Raw genomic sequence first — 18,872 nt, forward strand, 5'->3', positions numbered from 1 at the left:
CAAAAGTACCCAGGAGCCCACCCATGATTACTGCCAGGTGGCTGTGGACTTCTCCCTACACTCTGCAGAGCTGCCTTTTATAGCTGGTGGCCTGTGGCAGAGTACTTTCTGTTCTCCAGAGCTGGACTTTTTCTTTGTAGGAGTAACAACAAGGGGTTCTTCTTTGCTGAAGACCTGGTCTCCCTTTTTAGCGCTCCCTAAGCACCACCTTCCCTTTTCTTCCCAACTTGTGAATTCATTAGCATAACCTTAAACTTCAGTTTTCTTTCTCAGCCCAGGCACAGCTTGGAGTTTGCTGCTTCTCTTTCAGCCCCCAGGAAAGCTGTCTGGGAGCTTTTCTCCAGCAGGCACGTGTTTGCTGAACAGGTTAACTCTCCCCACACGGCTCAGCCATGGGACATGTCCTTTCTCTCCAGTGGCACCCCTGCAGCTCTGAATCAGTTTTCTGTGTGCAAGTTCAAATGTCCATGGTCTCCTGGGTTGGCAGGATGCCCAAGTACAAGAAGAGAGTCACTTTGCCCTTACAAATCAAGTTTTGAGTTGATTATCTGTTTGTTTGGACAGAGTGCGCCCTTGTGTGTTGGGAAGATAATCTTGCAATCTGGACTAGGGTCAGAGAAGTTCAGAGCTTTGGCAGAGCAGCAGGAAGGGGTGAGTGATGGGTGGCTTCCCAGGGGAAGGACAGGGGTCATAGGGCTAGTCAGGCACTTCAGGGCTGGGTGCTTATCCTTGCACCACTGCGGACTCTGGGTATGGCCATAGGCAAGTCACAAGTCACTTAAACTCTGCCTTGGCAAGTGGAAAGGAGTAATTCGAGGAGATGGAAGTTAAACTGGGGAAGATAGTGAAGAGGACTGGGAGGTCATCGGCCCAAAAAGAATAGTAAATAGATAGTAAATCCAATCTGCATGTGGAGGTGTATAGTAAATCAAAAGTATTCATAATTTGTGTTGTAATGACCTAATGTGGGGATGCTCACAGAAGTACCATGCCACAGTTCTGCTCTGTGGTTACTAAGCACAGCAGTAGATCTGGGGCATCGCATCACCTTGTGGAAAGGAGGGAGAAAGCCCCAGATCTGTGGCGTGACTGGAAGAGTGGGGTCTTCCCCCACTAACACCCCGTGGGCTCTGTGGTGAGTAAGGGCTTTAGTAAAGGCTGGCCATGAGTCCCTGTTCAGTTTTGCTGGGGTGTTAGTAGGAGCCAGGTTGAGCTCCCTGGCTGGAATGTGGGGCTGCTCCGGTGGTGCTGGCAAAGAGAGAGCAGAAATCACTTCTGATTGATCAGCATGGATGCAACAGGAAGGGAAAAGCTTGGTGGGACAGCGAGATACCTTGGGATGCAAAAGGATCTTGCAGTATTGTGGTGTAAAGCCTTTCTCCAAAGAGTTGGGCTGTCTTGTGCTCCTAGGACTAAAAGTACAGTGAAAAAGCATACTCTTAAGTGTCCCCTAATGCTCTTCTGGTCTTCTGTGGCACTGTGTGACTGCTGGTGTTCATTTGTTTTTCTTTGCTTGCAGTGCCTTTGACCATCATGGGGGATGCTGGCATGGAACCGAACATCTCCCCTCCTGACAACAGCGCACAGCAAGACTCTGCCTTCAGCATGATGGACCTGTTTCTCATCTCACTCATCGTTGGGCTTTTTACTTACTGGTTCTTCTTCCGCAAGAAAAAGGAGGAAGTTCCAGACCTCCCCAAAATGCAATCGGTGTAAGTAACAACTCTCAGACAGCATGGGGTGAGTGTAGCTTTCTGTCTTGCTTATGGTGGGTCCTTGGAGGCTGTGCAGGAGGCTCAGCTGGATTATAGGAGGTCCCCAGGTGAGGGGACTTGGTCCCAAAGTGCATTTCACTCCCCTCATATTTCTTCTGAGCTGCGTGTTCACCTCGCAATGCAGAAATCCCCGTGGAAGAGCCAGGCCGCAGTTCTGCCTTACCCCACCGTGTGGCCCAAATTAGTAATTTGTCTTTCCTAGGCAAGGCAAGAAAAGGTAAGGCAGGAAAGCCTCTGGCTGTACTTCAGAACTCTTAAGGATTGCTTTGGCTATTCTCTGCATTTTCTGATAAAAGTCATATTTAGATAAATCTGGAGAAAAGTGGACTTGCTTTTAAGCAGGTTTCCTATCAGAAGTCTTATCTGCCTTTAACTATGAAGAGAAGAAATAGTCTTGGGGAGCTGGGAGATAATTCCTGGGCACGAGCTGCTTGGCAGCTCTTGTGAAACTTGCTTGGCTTTCATGCCAGGTTACCACCACAGCAGGAGACTGGATTTGGAGAGGGAGAGGTCCTTGTTCCACCTTGTCTTCTGCAAAGGGCTTAGGGCCAGGAGCAAGCCATGTTGGTGGAGGTCTGGGTGCATTTAGTTCCTCATCTCAGTCACATACCAAACTTAACATCAGTTTTCGTCTGGACCTCTTAGCTCATTCCTTCTGTTTCCTTCTGGAGCATTGGTAAGAGCATTAAATAGAAGTTTGAAACCCACTGCAGCAGAGACCATAGGAGCTGGCATTGTGCAGTACCTTTCCCCTCAGTCTCCTCGGATCTGTTCCCTGTGTGGGTGCAGTTTGCCCCAGAAAGAAAGCGAGCCTCAGCCTTAGCCCAGCTCTGTGCTTTCCAGTATTAGGCCTTTGCAGAAGGTAACCACACAACAAAGGTCAGTCCTCTGGGTTTGTAGCATTGGCTGCAAATTCACTGTAGTCCTCCCAGTCCTGAGTCGTTGCTTGTAAGGCCATGCCACAAGGAGGGGGAAGGTGATGTCTGGCTGCTTGCAGTAGGTTCAAGATTTAACGTATACAGTTGCACCAGCAAGGTGTCCTGTGTGAAGTGGCTTTCTCCCCGTGGCACTTAGCGGGTGCTGCTCTGGCAAGAAATACTTCTCAGTCCTTCATTTCGAAGTGTTACAGCCCAGCATGGAAAGAAGCTGTGGCAGGACCTGTCCATAGGCTGCTCAGATGAGGACGTTTGGTGATATGCCAAGGCATTTCAGCAGGGGATTGATACTCCTGTTACCCTGTGTGTAAAAGCTAAATCAAACACAGCAAGCAGTTGTGGGTCTGTTATCTCAGACCTGTATGTCTACCTTAGTGGGTTATGCAGCTTTCAGTTTTCAGGGCTCGTCATCCAGTTGTAATTCAGGTCATAATTGAAAAGGACCAGGTTTGATCTCATCGTTTCCACTTTGTTCAGATCATAACCCTCTCCTCTGGTGGCAGAGCCCTCTGCTTAAAGGCAAGCCTGGGATGCCAGGTCTGTTGTGAAGTCCCTGAGTAATGGGAGGAGTAGCACACAGCTCACAACAAACTCTCAGGCTGGCTGCACACGCTGGTGTCGCAGGAGGATGGAAAGTACATTTTCTGTCTGGGAGGGTTTTAAAAGGAAGAAATGTCCCTGGCTGCAGTACTTTGTGCAGACAGGTGCCCATGAGGCTGGTAGCAGCCTGGCCAAGCAGGCACAGATAGCCTTACCTTGGGAATTTGTTTTGTTGGATAGGTCAGATACTTTCCCTTTTGTGTCTGTGAGAGTAGGCTGTGTGTATCAGTGTGTGTGGTTGCCTCTGGAGACCGTAACGAGAACGGTTGCACTGCGATGAGAGCTAAGTTGGCTGGAGAAATGGCACTATCAATCTGAAATTAGATCCCGACATGGCACAGATTGACTCGGAGAGCTCCCGCGCTCACTGTCCTTGTGACTGTTTCCACCTACCACCCATCACGTGCAGCTCTTCCAGAGGCTGTCATGACCTTGCAGAGAAGTCACGCTGCAGAGAAGTCATGCTGCAGAGAAGCTTTCTGACTCCCCCCGCGTGCGTGTTACCACCTTGTCCTGCTGCAAGACCTCAGTCTGTGGGCTTCCATCTGAGACTGGCTGCAGGTTTTGGCTTTGAGCTTACTCACGGGCATTTTGCCTATGTTTCGTCTGTGGGGTCTGTGCTGCCTTCTCTGTCTGCATGGGAGACGGCTAGCAGGGAGCACTGTGCAACTGCTCCTTGCAAGAGCTGTGGAAAAGGAGCACCTCCCATCACCGATAGCCAGCGGGGAGAGGCGAGGTTGCTCCGGACGTTGTCTGACATAATTGAAAAGTGACAGCCAGGCAGGTAAATAGTGAGGAGGCTTTGAAATAGTTTTTCCCTATACATTAAGCCTGACCCTGCCACTGTGTACTGCAGCCCTGCTGTGGTCATTGTAGCAAGCTGGTCTGAGGGCAGTGTGGACCCGTAAGCCAAGACTGTGGCTGGTGGCACGTCCGTCCTCCAGGACAGAGACAGCGACTTCCTGCAGCTCTTGCAGTGTTATTTTATGGGACACTTGGAACTGGGAGGGAAATGAGTGGGGAAAACAAGCTTGTTCAGCCAGGATTTCCTTCCCTCCTGTCATCCTTGAGTCTGGGGTGGAGTTTCCTTTCTGACGAACAAGCAAATCGGCAAGATACAGGATCACACTCTCAGCCGCTGTCTTTGTCTGGCTGGATACAGCAAGCTGGTCTATGGGCAGGCAAGGGCAGGCGCATCTGCAGGGAAGCTGTCCCAGACCCATGAAGGCAGAGAGCCCTTGGCAGGGCTGTCTCTGGCTGACGTGGAGAGGCTTGACCTTAAGAGGTGTTGCTTTTCTTCAGCACATTCACTGCAGCTCTGCCTTGACTCGCCAAACTGTCCTGAACTGCTTTATCTGATGGTATTGGGTGACAGTTTTTGTTGTGCCACTTTGGCCCCCAACTTCAGCTTCAGCCTTGGAAGACCTAAGGACAGAAGTGCTGAACAGCAGTTCAGATGCGTGATGATGGCTGCTGCTTCAAAGGGTTTGCTTGCAACGTGGGAGAGTGCAAGCAGAGTCTCCGACCTGAACACAGCGTCCAGCAACTCCGTGCCCTCCTGGGGTTTTTGGGAGCCGCTATTGAGCAGCATAGCTTGATCAAGCCACATCAGCTCAGCAGGGTCTGCAAAGGAAATGCCGCTGCTGCAGCTGCCCTTGATTTTGGAAGAACAGATGCATGGTCAAAATACCCTGTTCTGGATGGCACCTGGACTGGGTTCGTTCTGCATGGTTTCACCAGCCTGCGTGGCCCAGGAACGATCATGATCTTGCCCTGACGATGTGTCTCTGGGTTCAGCCACAGCTCGGGCACTTGCTGATCCCTCATGCTTACAGCCAAGCAGAGCTGTTTTCCTGCCCAAAGCACGCAGAGAAGGGGCAGAGTCCAGCATATGCGGAGGTTTCCTGTGTACGAGATGTCCTGTACCTGTGTTGTGTAATACATGTGTGCTTGAGGCAGGCCGGGATACCACCATCTGAGGATTGCTTGCATTTTGACCATTTTCAGACTTAATTGAAACCACTGGAGCAGCTTTCCCCACAGCCTGCTCTGCAGATGTCATTAGGGAGAATGGCTCTTGATCACCACGCAGTCAAGGCCACTGCGCTTCCTTGCAGGGGCATTGCTGGGGAATGCACTAATTTATTTTTATTCTTTGGCTGCACCTCCTCTGTGTGTTTCTCAATTGCAGATTTCTTTCCTTTCTCATGTGCCCGCTCTGGAGTTGTGCAGACTGTTGCCCTGGGCAGATGCAGGCGAGACAGTGATTGGTATGCTGGGTGTCACCCCCTTCATTCTCCCCCCCGTCTTTAACATTGTTTGGGGCAGAAATTGGCTTATCTCTATTCTGCAGCTATAGAGAAATCCATTCCCTGGTGCTTGTGGGGCTTCCTGTGGCAGGAATTGCTCCAACTCCTTAGCCTGATTAGCTCTCTTTGCTGCCTGCGTGTGTGTGTGTGAGAGAGAGAGACCATCTCTAATTTAATTTAATAGGATCCTGAAGAGAATAAACTCCTTTGAGCTACCTCCGTAATGGCACTGCCATAGTTACCCGTAGCGTTGCTCACGCAGTGTCTGGAATCGTTTCATTCAGCTACGGCATCGACTTTTTTTTTTTTTTTTTTTAAAGAATATATATAAAAGCAGCTGTGATATAAACAGTTTCCAAGGTAACAAGGCTGGGGGAGGGTTTTGTGTCCCGTCCCTCTGCTCCACACGGATGGGAGAGGGATGTGTGCTGCGGAGGATCCTGGGAGGTTTCATTCTCCACTCCTAATTCCTTTCTGCCACTGCTGCCAGATGTTGCAGTTTCTCAGGACTGCGCGGATCCACTTGGTAACTTCCAAAGCCCCGCCATGAGGATCTGACTGGGCAAGACCACTCCTGCTATGACCTGTGCCGGGACCTTTTGTGCCGGCTCTCTTCTTCTTAACAAAAGGCTGACGCTTGGCTTTAATGCCCAGGAGGAGCAGAATGGAAAGGCTTGTGTGCGTGTTGCTCCAGAGCTAAGTTAGATCCGTCCCCCCACACCTCCCCTTGCAGACGGACACGGCTGCCCTGCGACTCTTTGTCTGCCTCTTCCCTGCCCTGACCATGGGCTGTGTGTACTCGGCCCCACGAGAAGAGGCGGCCGTGTTGAGGTGAGTTAATCTGCCCGATGGGCAGGCGGGATCACTCTGACTCGGAGGGTAGCTTCTGCTTCCCCAGAGCTGGGTGGAGTGGGGCACCTCTCCATTCTGGGGCAGGAGGAGAAGGAAGGGGAGAGGCTCTGCTCGGAGGCAGGCTGCTCCAGAGGAGACTCTGCTGTCGGTGCTCAGTTCCTCTGCAGTGTCCAGGCTGCTTTCTCACTTCTGGATGTACGTATGCTTTCGGGAGGAAAGCTATGGGCATGGGAACTTTCTGAAGGAGAGGTGTTCAGCTGAGATGGAGACTTTGGTATTGTTGCTGAGCTGTTTGGAACTTCCTCCCCCTTTCTTTCTCCTGAAATCAAAGTGACAGAGCGCCCTGGGAGTTGCTTGTGCTGTGGGCTCTCACCAAGGCTAGGCAATCTGTACAAGCAAAAGACTCACTCTGACAATGGACTTAATCCCCTTTCCTCCACCCGTCACTTCTTCTAACTCTCTACTCTCTCTTCTTCTACTCTGAGCTATCTAAGCTGTAAGAGCAGTCGTTGCTGAAAACAGGCTTTCTCTTCTAAGTTTTCCAGGCTGACTGTTGAAAATGAGTGTCATTTCTGTCTTCGGCATCTGTGCATTTTTGCAGCTCAGATTTTCAAGCCACCCTGATGAAGCAATTTCAGGGAGTTGTGTAGCCTTTTTTTCAAAAGCCAGACTCATTATTTCTTCTGTGTCTGAGGCACAGACTGTTCTCCACCACAACACTTCAGTGCAGGGTTGCCTCCTTTGAAAATGGACAAGCTCCATGTGCTCCCTTTTCTCTTCCAAAGGGAGCTTGCTGAAAGGATCTAAACCCTTTTTTTTTCCTCTTTTAAAAAGCATTTTGTTTAGCAGTTGACCCAACAGCTATTTTAATTGGATCTCATTTGCAGAGGGCAGTAAACCAAAGAGGTTCACCAGGAAGCCAAAAGCTAAGGGAGAGCTGAGTCTTGTGAGCAGGCTTGGGGGCAGCTCTCCCGAGTCCCAGTCCCAGTGGTAGGCTGGGCAGGGTTGGGGCTGCTCTCTTAAGATGCTTGCGATATCTCTGTTCCCAAGAGGGGGCAAAGGACAACATGGGGAGATTGTTAACTGCTGAGAGAGCAAAGTGGGGGGTGCGAAGCAGCTCTCTCCTGGGAGCACAGCTGCCCTGGCTAGCTTTTTTGGGTAGGGTTTGCTTGTCTTCCATGCATGCTGTATGAGCCTGTGTTGGTGCGCGGAGCTGTCAGACCCGGTTACAGAGCTCCTTCATACCTTTGGGTAGAAAGGGATGCTTGAAGGCATGCTTTACTGAACGTCCTCCACCCTGCCACACTGTGTGTGTGTGCGTGTGTGTGTGTGCACGCTTTGCAAATGTCTCGCCACATCCGCAAAGATCCCTCCCTCTGGACTGCAGAGTTTAGGAAACTGTTAGTGAGCTCTGCACATTCTCACATGGGCTGGAGCCAAAGCCATTTGTTTTTTGCCTGGAGGCTTCTCTCTTCCCACAGGAGACCCAGCCTTGCATTCTTCCATTGTGAAAGAGTAACAGGAATGGGTCCCACGTTCTTCCCCACTACCAAAGCTCCAGTGGGGAAGACGGCAAATGAGGTCCTGGCACTTGTTTTCCTGCCTTGAAAAGACCCCAGTGCCTAATCCGACTGTAGCTAGAGCCACCTCTGCTTGTGAGGCTCCCACGGTCCCCAGGGCTGGGTTGCTTTCACCCTGTGACACTGAAAACCCATGGGTGTGCTTAGGATAGCAAAGCTCTTCTGGCTTCCTATCTAATAGGGTAGCCATAGTAGTGTGAATCTCTGCTTTGAAGTTTCTGATGCTGTCATAGTTGTTCCCTCTTCTGAGCTAGAGAAAGCCACCTCCATGCAATAATGCAAACGGTCTCTGTCAGAGATCCACACTGGGGACAGAAACCCTGGTGTGGGAATGAGCCCTGTGGGACCTTTGCAGGCAGCGGTTGCCTTGCTGGCGGCTCTGTGGGTCTGATCAGCTGCATCTGTCTGCTCCGCAGGGTTCTCCAGCTCTGGGACTCATGTCTGGCATGCTGTTTTGAGGTTGGAACAGCTGGTTTTTAGCCCTGTCTGACTTCAAGCTTGGGGAATCCACCCTGGGGGGCATGGCTCAGGACCGATCCCTTGCCTGTCTGCTGTGGTGAGGGAAACAAGGAGCTCTCCATTGCCTTCTCTCCCACTGTGGCTTGGCCCCTGAGATTTACCTGGAGACCTACTCTTGCATCATAGCTCGTTTAGATCCTTGTAACCTGCTCAGCTATGAAACCTCTCAGAGCAGTTGATAGAGTAAAGGTTTCCTGATGGCCAGGGCTGAGTGTCTGGGCTTTGCCTGTGGGAGGGTTTATCAATGGAGGTAAGGCAGGGGGTCAGCTTTTCCCCTCTGTTCTCAAGAGTCCCCGCTTCTTAGTTGGGTGCAGAGAAGCCCTGCAGCTGAGCGATGGGCATCCCTGGGACAGGGTAAATAACAACGGTCAATGGGGACTCTCGCCCCTTTGGGCAGCCTTCCTGAGATCTGGGGGCCACTTTTTCCCCACTTGCTTATTCCTGACCTTAAAGAATGAGCGTGCTTATCTGAAAGGAGTTTCCTCCTGTCTTTCAGAGCAGCTCCGGTGAGGGACAGCAGCTTCATTGAGAAGATGAAGAAGACGGTAAGCTTCTTGCTCTGGCTATGTGGGGTGCTGGGAAGGTGGGGGAGCTCGTGTCCTTCCCGGTTTCCTCTGGAGACTGTCTAGCTGTCAGCGGGGGGACTGGTTTGGATACAGACACGTCTGCTGCAAAGAGCATCCAGGGGAAGGCTGTGTGGACAGACAGGAATAGCTCTTTCAGTCTATGCCTGAGAGATGTTCTTAGAGAAGAAATTAAAGTGAAAATTTGGTGCAAAAAAAGTGTAATACGAGATCAAAGTCAGGAGGGAAATGGCAGAGACTTTAAAGTCATTGGCTGGCAGTTGTTTATCTGTGTGGTTGAGTCCCAAACTGGCTCACTCTGGAATGGGAGTTGTTGTACACAGAACTGGCAGCTTTTGACTCTGCTGGACTGGACACAAGAGGAAACAGAGGAAGAAGCAAGGGCTGGATATATCTTCTGTTTTACTTCAAAGTAGCTGGCTTGCAGCAGAGGAGGAGCTCCAGTGCTTAGGCACTTTCCCAAAGCTTAGGCAAGTCTGCTTTCTCATCCAGGGAGTTCCCTGTTTCGAGGAGTTGAGCTGCAGCCTTGAGGCTGAGAATAAATCTTGAAGGTTTATTCTTTGCTTTGGGTTTTAGTTTGACTTGAGTCACCCCTCTGAGACTGACAAGAGTCATGTTCTTATTAACAGCTTAACCTTGAGTTTTCTGCTGCAAACCTGACATGGAGTCCCGTACAAGTGCAGACTCCTAGTTGTTTTTAGGTTGCAGTCCAGGGCTCTTGATCCCAGGCCTTTCCTTTGTCTCTGACAAGATGTGTTTTGTCCATGCATTTGTGAAATGAGTAATCGCCATTTAACAGGGATTTCTTTTTCTCTCCAGGGGCGAAACATAGTGGTTTTCTATGGTTCCCAGACGGGTACAGCAGAGGAGTTTGCCAATCGTCTCTCCAAAGACGCTCATCGCTATGGGCTCCGGGGCATGGCAGCGGATCCAGAGGAGTATGACTTGGTAATTTAGCCATGAACAGCCTCAGGATAGGTAACATCCTTTTAGTGTCCTCTAAAAAAAGCCCCAGAAAGAACCTGGCCAAGGGACAGTTGCCCTTTTAGTAGTGTCATTTAGGGAAGAAAAGATCAGCCTGAGAGATGCAGAGATGGGCTTGGTCCTTGCCATTCTACGGATTTGGAGTGAACACTACAACACGACTGAAAGAGGAAGGTAGCCTGGAGTGTCTGGGAGTTGCAAGTCATCCGCTGGCAGCATGAAACTTGCTCTGTATTCCTTCTGTAGTTAGCATTGGTCCCATACTGCTGCAGTCTTGGTCAGAGGCATTGACATTGTGTTGTTCTCCAGAGTGAGCAATGATGCTGGTCCCTTAAAGTCTTGTATGGAAAATCCTATCTCTTTTCTGGTGGGGTAGAAATATTGACTTGCAGTCCAGTGAGGGTGGTTAGCTTTATTTCCCCTGCCATTTTGGGTGGGTTTGGCCTTTCCCAACCGCTTTTGTAATCAGTTGTTTGACATTATGTGGTGCTGTTCTGCACACCAGGGGTAGCTGTATTGTAGGAATAGGCTTGCCCAATAACCACATTGTGAGATCCTTGAGGGTTTATTCTTTGCTTTGGTTGTAGTCGGACCTGAGTCGCCTCTCCGAGATTGACAAGTCCTTAGCTGTGTTCTGCATGGCCACTTATGGCGAGGGTGATCCCACGGACAATGCCCAAGACTTCTACGACTGGCTGCAGGAGGCTGACGCTGACTTGTCAGGTCTCCGATTTGCAGTAAGTGCCTCAATTTCAGTTTATGTTGCATTTGGGCTGGAAAGTCAAAAGCACTCCACTGTGCCTGCACGTGGCTTGGGTAAAGGCACAACTTGATGCCTGTGCCTTGTACGCCTGTGTCGGATGTGGTCCCTATTGTCTTTCTCCCCCAGCTTCATGGACACTTGTAAACATGTATCTGGGGCTTTAAATGCAGATGTCAGAGTACTCTCTCCACTCCCTAAATCACAAGGCTTTGCTGGTAATGTCTTGCCACAAATAGCCCTGCAGGCATTGAGTACAAGGTCTGTAAATGAGTTACAGGCTGCTGCTGCTGTTCAGAAGCTAATTGAGCAGCCCTGGGCCAGATCTTCTCCCACAAATTAAATTACTTGGAGGAGTGTGTAGCACTTTTCCTGTGATGAGCTGAATAATTGGCTGAGGTACAGCCACCTCACCTAAACCTCAGCCAAATTCCTTAGGTAGCATAATAATTGCAAATGAGGAGAAAATCCACTGCTGGAGATGTTAAGCTGCTCTGTATAAAGCAGTGAGCAGACATTTGCCGAGTGGTTTGTAGGAGGCAAGAGACAGCAGTTAGTCTCCAGGCAGTCCAGGCTCTTACTGGTCCCTCGAGGAGATGGCGCAGGCAGCTCTTGTATGTGCATCCTCTTGACATGCCTGAGGCCTGGCTCAGGGGAGGTGGTGGTGCCTGCTGCCCAGACACTCTCCAGTGGTAGATTCTTACTCAAGGTCCACAAATAGCTGACGGCGAGCTGGGAGAGGTCTTGCTGTCTGTCTTCAACATCCTTTGCTGGGTGATACTGGCCAGAGGATGCCAACTGGATGGGAAAAGTCCAGCCCCTGCTTCTCCACACTTACCAGTGTTCCCTTCTAGGTCTTTGGGCTGGGGAACAAGACTTATGAGCACTTCAATGCCATGGGAAAATATGTGGACAAGAGACTGGAGGAGCTTGGAGCCCAACGCATCTTTGAACTTGGGCTGGGAGATGACGATGGCAAGTGAGTAGCTTGGCTTGATGGGCTAGTCAGAGCTGACTAAAGCATTGTGAAAGGGGCCTTGGCAGGAAATTGGCTCTACTACTAAGAAATAAACTCCATAGGGCTAGTTGTGGGAGCTGATATGTCTCTAAATGTGTGTCTGCTCTCTCCCACAATCAGATCCCTGTATACTTAAGAGTATCCTAGGTGATCTGGTGTCTGGGAAATCCCACATCAGCTTTAAATGACCATAGTTATATACTCCAGGAGGCTTTGCAGCCTTCTTTGCCTTTGCCCTGCTGCAGCTCCATTGCTAACCCAGCCTGTATGGATAAACTCACCCATCCCTGTGGAGGAGGCAAGCTCTATCTCCTTGTGAACTGTTTGTTTTATGGTGGAAGGCAACAATTTTCCAACTTGGACAATGATTTTTTTTTTTTGGACCTCTCTGTGGTCACCTGAGCACCCTGTGGGTAGCAGCTTAACCTGGGAAATTACATCAGCCTGTGGCTTTATCTCCAAGGGCTGCAAGATCTGATGAGAGGGATGTGCTGTGTGTGGGAGGCTCAGAACCCAGAAAAATAAGCATTGCCATGGTGGAATCTGCCTTTTAGGAAGGTGACCTAACGCCAGGAGTGGACAAGCAGGAGCCGAGTTGCTTAAAGAGCCAGTCTGAATAACAAAGCCTTCCTTGGCAGGCCTGGTGAAGAGAGGGGTGGTTGGTATAGCAACAGTTCCCTCCCACCCACTTAGTGATCTGAAGATACTCTTCTGGTGATCTGTGGGCCTGTAGACATATCAAAATTGCCTGGATCCAAGGGCAGGTGCCTTTTTCCATGGTGAAGGAGGAAGTCCATAGGGATCTCAGATGGCTTCTCTGGGAATACCCCTTTGTTCCCCCTTGGGCAGGGTTACTGAATCTCTCTTTTGCCCTCGATAGCTTGGAAGAAGACTTCATCACCTGGAGAGAGCAGTTCTGGCCAGCAGTGTGTGAGCACTTTGGGGTGGAGGCTACAGGAGAAGAGTCCAGGTGGGTATGGGAGCAGGTTCTTCTGGGTGCCAGAGAGATTGGCCACCTCTGACTGGTGGCTGTACCATCAGCCCTGAGCTGCTGTCCACTTTCTGTGCGCTGCCTCCCCTTCCAGGCTTGGGAGGGCACATGTGAAATAGAACAGTGAGTGGGTCTGTTTTGGACTGAGCCTGTCCTGGTGCAAGTTTGAACCCAGCTCTGGATTTCTGTTCTGGATGGGGATGTGATGGGTTTAGTTCCTTTGTGGATGGCTTTGTTGGGTTCTGATGCTCCCACTGAAGCTGATGTTTCCTCTTGGTTTGGGCTTTCTGCATGGTCTGCCTGATTCCTAATGTCTCGAGAAGAGCGAAGGGGTGGAGGTTGCATTTGTTTTTGAACTGCAGCAAATCCAGCAAAGCAGATGATGGTTCCAACTGTACTTTGTTACTTCCAGTTTGACTTTCTTCCTTTTCTCTCCCCCTTCCTCCTCCAGCATCCGCCAGTATGAGCTGGTGGTGCACACAGATGTGAACATGAACAAAGTCTACACTGGTGAGATGGGTCGTCTCAAGAGCTACGAGAACCAGAAGCCGTAAGTGTGAAACCACCCTGGGCAGGGTGTACATGGGCCAGTCTTTGGCCAACGGAGTCCTTGATATTTCTAACAACATGTGCTATGTGGGCAGCGTCATTTCTGCAATGTAGCCATGTGGCAGGTGTCTGCCCAAGAGAAATGGGCTCAGATCTTCACTGGGACTCTCAGGAATTGCCCAGTTAATGAATAGCTAGTGTGTGAGAAGGTGGCTCTGTTCACATGTGCTGTTTGGCTGGTAAGTTTGCAGCATCTTGTCTTGAGGTCACTCAGAGCCTTTCCTCGCCCAGGGTAGCTAATGTGTGATGGTTGCTTGCAGTTTTGCTTTGGGGAGATTAGCTGTATAAATTATTTCCAAACTGAAATATCTCTTTGAGATGTGACATTTCCTCCAATCTACTTTTACATCACTTGTTCTTAATGGGACAGAGGCTGTTTACTGCTGGGCCATGCTTAGAAGGAAAATGATCGGTTTTCTCTGCCAGCGTGGGTAGTGGCAGGATCATAACTTGGTTTGTGCTGTGGTGTGCTTTGAAGCATGAGCCAGGACAGCCCCATGTTCAAATCATGGGAGCCTGCTCTGGAGGCAGAGGGAACATGCTTGGATACAGAAAGCACTGTGAGCCTGCAGGAGAGTAACCCAGAGGATCCTTGTCTTTCCTTCCAGACCGTTTGATGCCAAGAACCCCTTCCTGGCCCAGGTTAGAGAGAACCGCAAGCTGAATCAGGGTGGAGAGCGACACCTTATGCACTTGGAGCTGGATATCTCCAATTCCAAAATCAGGTAGTTTCCCATGGAAGACTGCTCCTCTATTCTGGCAGGAGCAGTCTGCATTGGGAGCAAAGAACAAACATGTGGCACTAGCCTCATCCAGCACTTCAGAAGGGGACCTTCTTCTCATAATTACTTGACGCTGCCCCTCAGGACTTCTGTACCACATATCAGGTACCCCACGTCAGGACTTTCTCCCAGCTCTTGCACTTTGCCTGGCCATGCCAGCTGGCTGCTCTGGGTCCCTCCAGAGCTGGCTGCACATACCTGTCCTACCTGAGCAGTCCCAACTGCAAGAATTCTCTAGGAGTCATTCAAAAAATGAGGGGGCAGATGCGCTATGAGAGAGGTGAGAGCTGGGGATTGCTCATGCCTGGGTTTGCCTGGCTTAGGTGTACAAGCATAGGGGGAATAAAGTCCTGTTCTTAAAAACCCTCTTGCTGGCTTAAATTCCTCTATGTATGCTTGTGAGAAAGCCATGAATCTGGGTGGCTTAACATAACAAAATAACTGCAGAAGTTTTGAGCAGCTTTGCTTCTTCCCTGTTGGAGAGTTGGCCTGTCCTTGCTGCAGGTCTGGCCTCATTGAAGTCTCTGGCAAATCTGCTGTTATCTTGGCAGTCCCTTGTAAAAAAACTGGTTCTTAAAACCATTATTTCACAATGGTCCTTTCTGCTATTGCTGCCAGCTCTTTGGGATCCTTGATTATGCAGGCACTGTGTAGCAACTCAGATCTCAGTGTTGTCCTACTGCCCCTTGTCTTCTAGCTGAGCAGCTCAGGCTTGGGGTGGACAAGAAGCAGTCGTGGTGTTTCACCTGCTCTCCTCCTGCTCTCATGCCAGGTATGAGTCTGGGGACCATGTGGCGGTGTACCCAGCCAACGACTCTTCTTTGGTGAATCAGATTGGTGAGATCCTGGGCATGGATCTGGACACAATCATGTCCCTAAACAATTTGGACGGTGAGTATGGATAACCCCTGAGCGTCAGCAGTTCTCCTTCAGCTATGGCCTCTGTTTTTCCCACTAGAGCAGGAGCCAGATGACCTTCAGGTCCTGTAGGGCACCTCCAGGCAAACAGAGACATCCTGTGGCTGCTTCAAATGCCGTGCCATTTTAGCAGTGGCACAGAGCCCGCTTACTGAGAGCCAGATGAAGTGGGTCAGTTGTGAAATGTACTTAGTGTGCCCATTCAACAGCAAATTATGTAACAGCACACTCCTAATTACAGAGCATCAACCTGCCAGAGCATCTCTCTGCCACAGCAGCCCTGGAGCTTAACAGGGGCCTTCATGTCCGCGATGCTGTTATTCAGTTCTTGGAGGAGGCACAGGCTTGGGGACTGAACTGCCAGGAGGGAGCACTTCTGCTGATAAAAAGAGCTCTTCTTGGGCAGTGTTCCCGGCAGAGCTGGCCTCTGGCAGGAGGGACATGGCAGCTGCTGCCCATCTTACTCCTGAAGCAGTGCAGCCTGACCTGAGGCATCAGATGTGCTGGCCCAGAAGCCTGACAGAGTTCCTGGTTTCAAGAGCGCAAGTGGCTTTAATGCACTGCCAGAGCCTGCGGCCCCCTGTGCAGTGTCCCATGTTGTCCGGCCTCGTGCTGTCATTCCTGTCCCTTACGGGCATCTTAATTTGCTGAACTGAATGTCTCCAGCCTTGACTGCTGGAGTTTACCTTTCCCAAGGGGGCTCTGAGCACAACTGTCCATGGCTGAAGGAGACTAAGGACACTTTTGAGGCCAGATCTGAAGGAGGTGTAAGTCTGTGAGGCCAAATTAGCTGTAGAGAACAGCCCTCCTGCTTGGTCTGGGAGTTTGCTGGGTGCCTCTGTGCATGGATATTATGGGACAGAGAACCCCATTGGGGAGTGTGAGGTATTTTTTTTGTTGATAAGTTGTCAGGCAGCATCTGTGAAATACAAAACGGGCTACTGGGAGACGTAGCTGCATGGAGAGGGAGCTGCCCTGTGCTGGAGCTGCTTCAGTGTGGGATCGGGGCTTTGGCCAACAGGCTGATTCAGCCCTAGGGCTGCTCTCTCCTCCCTGAAGCCTGTTCTCTTGCTCTGTCTCCAGCTCTCATACCCTACATGCAGCTGCTGGCACAAAATCTCTAACATGACAGCATGTGGTTGCTAATTTTTAATTATTTTTTTTTCTTTCCCTCTTCTCCAGAGGAATCCAATAAGAAACATCCCTTCCCCTGCCCCACATCCTACCGTACAGCCCTGACATACTACCTGGACATCACCAACCCACCCCGCACCAATGTCCTGTATGAGCTGGCCCAGTATGCCACGGACGCCGGCGAGCAGGAGCGCCTCCGCAAAATGGCATCATCTGCTGCCGAGGGGAAGGTGGGAGCTGTGGCCTTCCCAGCAAAGCTGCTGGGTTGAACTGGGTGCTGGGGGATCCCCAAAAGGGATCCAGGACCGTTGGGCACCACATGCAGAGAGCTGAGGGAGTGTTTGCCAGGCAGGGAAGCTGTCATGCGTGTGCCCTCCTTGCCCACAGGCTCTTTACCTCAGCTGGGTGGTGGAGGCCCGGAGGAACATCCTGGCCATCCTGCAGGACATGCCCTCGCTGCGCCCCCCCATCGACCACTTGTGTGAGCTCCTGCCCCGCCTGCAGGCCCGCTACTACTCCATCGCCTCCTCCTCCAAGGTGAGTGTGCTTCCAGCAGGGGCTGAGGCTGCTGGGAGACCATTTCAGCTCCACAATGCCATGGTCCCTGTCTCAGCTGGGGACCAGACGTGGGGAACTTGCCCTGGCGACACTTTCTGTGAGGGGGGCAGCTTTAGTTACCTCTGTGCATGAGAAGAGGGGGTTATCCCAACTTCCATAGGGTCTGCAGAGGGTCCCACACTACAGCCAGCTGCGCCCTGATATCACCGCCCTCCCTGCAGCCCTGCTTCTCCTCGCCCATAGGTCTTGCCATCAGGGCTTGGAAGCAAGGTGGCATTTTAGGGGTTGGTCGAAATTTACTCTTTACTTTGTGCCTGAAGCCCTGAGGTTGTTGGCAATACTGAGGAAAGCTCAGTGGTCCAGTGATGAGTTGGGCACCAGACAGAAGCCTCACAGGGTCACGCCTGGAGGTTTGGTCTGCCAGGGGAGGAATAGCTGTCCCAGCATTAATCTTAGGTTAAACTTCTCCCCATCCCTGAGCACAAGGGACTGAGCTGTGGGATTGCTGGGGCTTGCTCTCTGCCTGACGCTGATATCCCTTCCCTGCAGGTTCACCCCAATGCCATCCACATCTGTGCTGTGACAGTGGAGTACGAGACCAAGACGGGACGCCTGAACAAAGGGGTGGCCACCAACTGGCTCAAGAACAAGGTGCCTGACGAGAACGGGAGCAACTCCCTGGTGCCCATGTACGTCAGGAAGTCGCAGTTTCGCCTGCCCTTCAAACCCAGCACGCCCGTCATCATGATCGGACCAGGGACTGGCATAGCCCCCTTTATTGGCTTCATTCAGGAGCGGGCCTGGCTGAAGCAGCAAGGTGAGTGCCCAGAAACTTCCCTGGGGACTGGAGGTGCTGCAGGACAGCGCTCTGCGGGGCCATTTGGTGCCTCCAAGGTGCAGCTTGTGCTGCTCACATCGGTGACAGGCCTAGCAAAAAGCAGAGGTGGTGGAGCAGGGTGAACAGCAGCTAAGTGTTTTTGCCCAGCACGAGGATGCTTTGTCCTCCTCTTGGCCACAGAGGATGTTTGAGGGGACAGATAGACCTGAGCCAGTTGTCTGAGCTCTGCCACCACGTCTCTGAATAACCACAGTCAAGTCACTTAGGCTCATTTCTAAAGCATATGGGTACTTCTGGGAATCAGTCTTGAGCTTCCTCTTATGAACAGAAGCAGTCACACAGCTCTGCCTCCCCCAGGTTGGCAGGGCAAAGGGAGGTGGGGAGGCCAGGTTGGGGGCTGCAGGGAGCCAGCTGATGCGTGCTGTGTGACTCTGCAGGCAAAGAGGTGGGCGAGACGGTGCTTTACTACGGCTGCCGCCACGAGCGTGAGGATTACCTGTACCGCGAGGAGCTGACCCGCTTCCATCAGGAGGGAGTCCTCACCCAGCTCAACGTCGCCTTCTCCAGGGACCAGGCTGAGAAGGTACCGCTCTAGTTCCCCAGCTGCTTGCTCGTGCTGCCCACCATCACTTCCAGCCATGGCAGTGGGGGAAGAAAAGGCCCTGAGGGCTGGAGATTCCCAGCCTGGAGCCTCACTGCTGGGGAAAGCCCATGGCAGTCACAGGAGCACCCAGCACCTCCACTGTCTTCGGAGCCACGAGCACGGGCTTGGCTTCTCCTCCCTCTCCATGGCCTGTGGCGTGGGGGCTCTGCTCCTCTTGCCTCACTCCCACCTTGTTTCCTGTCAGGTTTATGTTCAGCACTTACTGAAGAAGAACAAGGAAAACATCTGGAAGCTGGTTAATGAGGGGAACGCTCATATCTACGTGTGCGGGTAGGTCTGGTGGCAGGGAAGGGACTTTGGGAAAACATTGCTGTTCTCAGGAAAACGAGTGTGACTCAGTTTACCCACCTGTGCCATTACAAGCCCTGGGAGGGTTATGCTGTCCTTGTTCCAGGGGAGGGCAAGCGGCCAGGCAGGCGGGCTGGGGTGAGCGAACTGTCCGTGTTTGGGTGTTGAGAGGCG

At 51.4% G+C, this 18,872-nt stretch overlaps 1 protein-coding gene across 2 annotated transcripts in view; it reads left to right on the forward strand.

The window, feature by feature from the left end:
- The window catches only part of POR (cytochrome p450 oxidoreductase), a 28,818-nt gene that overhangs the window by 8,814 nt on the left and 1,132 nt on the right, over positions 1 to 18,872 (forward strand). For both annotated transcript variants that reach the window (XM_069791384.1, XM_069791383.1), the window contains exons 2-15: positions 1,520 to 1,712; positions 9,067 to 9,115; positions 9,974 to 10,102; positions 10,726 to 10,875; positions 11,753 to 11,877; positions 12,797 to 12,886; positions 13,359 to 13,457; positions 14,125 to 14,241; positions 15,071 to 15,189; positions 16,399 to 16,580; positions 16,738 to 16,887; positions 17,458 to 17,725; positions 18,184 to 18,329; positions 18,595 to 18,680. In XM_069791384.1, coding sequence (XP_069647485.1) covers positions 1,534 to 1,712; positions 9,067 to 9,115; positions 9,974 to 10,102; positions 10,726 to 10,875; positions 11,753 to 11,877; positions 12,797 to 12,886; positions 13,359 to 13,457; positions 14,125 to 14,241; positions 15,071 to 15,189; positions 16,399 to 16,580; positions 16,738 to 16,887; positions 17,458 to 17,725; positions 18,184 to 18,329; positions 18,595 to 18,680 — 1,889 coding nt within the window. In that variant the 5' untranslated portion in view covers positions 1,520 to 1,533. The remainder of the gene's footprint in view (positions 1 to 1,519; positions 1,713 to 9,066; positions 9,116 to 9,973; positions 10,103 to 10,725; positions 10,876 to 11,752; positions 11,878 to 12,796; positions 12,887 to 13,358; positions 13,458 to 14,124; positions 14,242 to 15,070; positions 15,190 to 16,398; positions 16,581 to 16,737; positions 16,888 to 17,457; positions 17,726 to 18,183; positions 18,330 to 18,594; positions 18,681 to 18,872) is intronic.

The sequence above is a fragment of the Haliaeetus albicilla genome, chromosome 9, assembly GCF_947461875.1.
Source record: "Haliaeetus albicilla chromosome 9, bHalAlb1.1, whole genome shotgun sequence".
In the NCBI taxonomy this organism is placed as follows: domain Eukaryota; kingdom Metazoa; phylum Chordata; class Aves; order Accipitriformes; family Accipitridae; genus Haliaeetus; species Haliaeetus albicilla.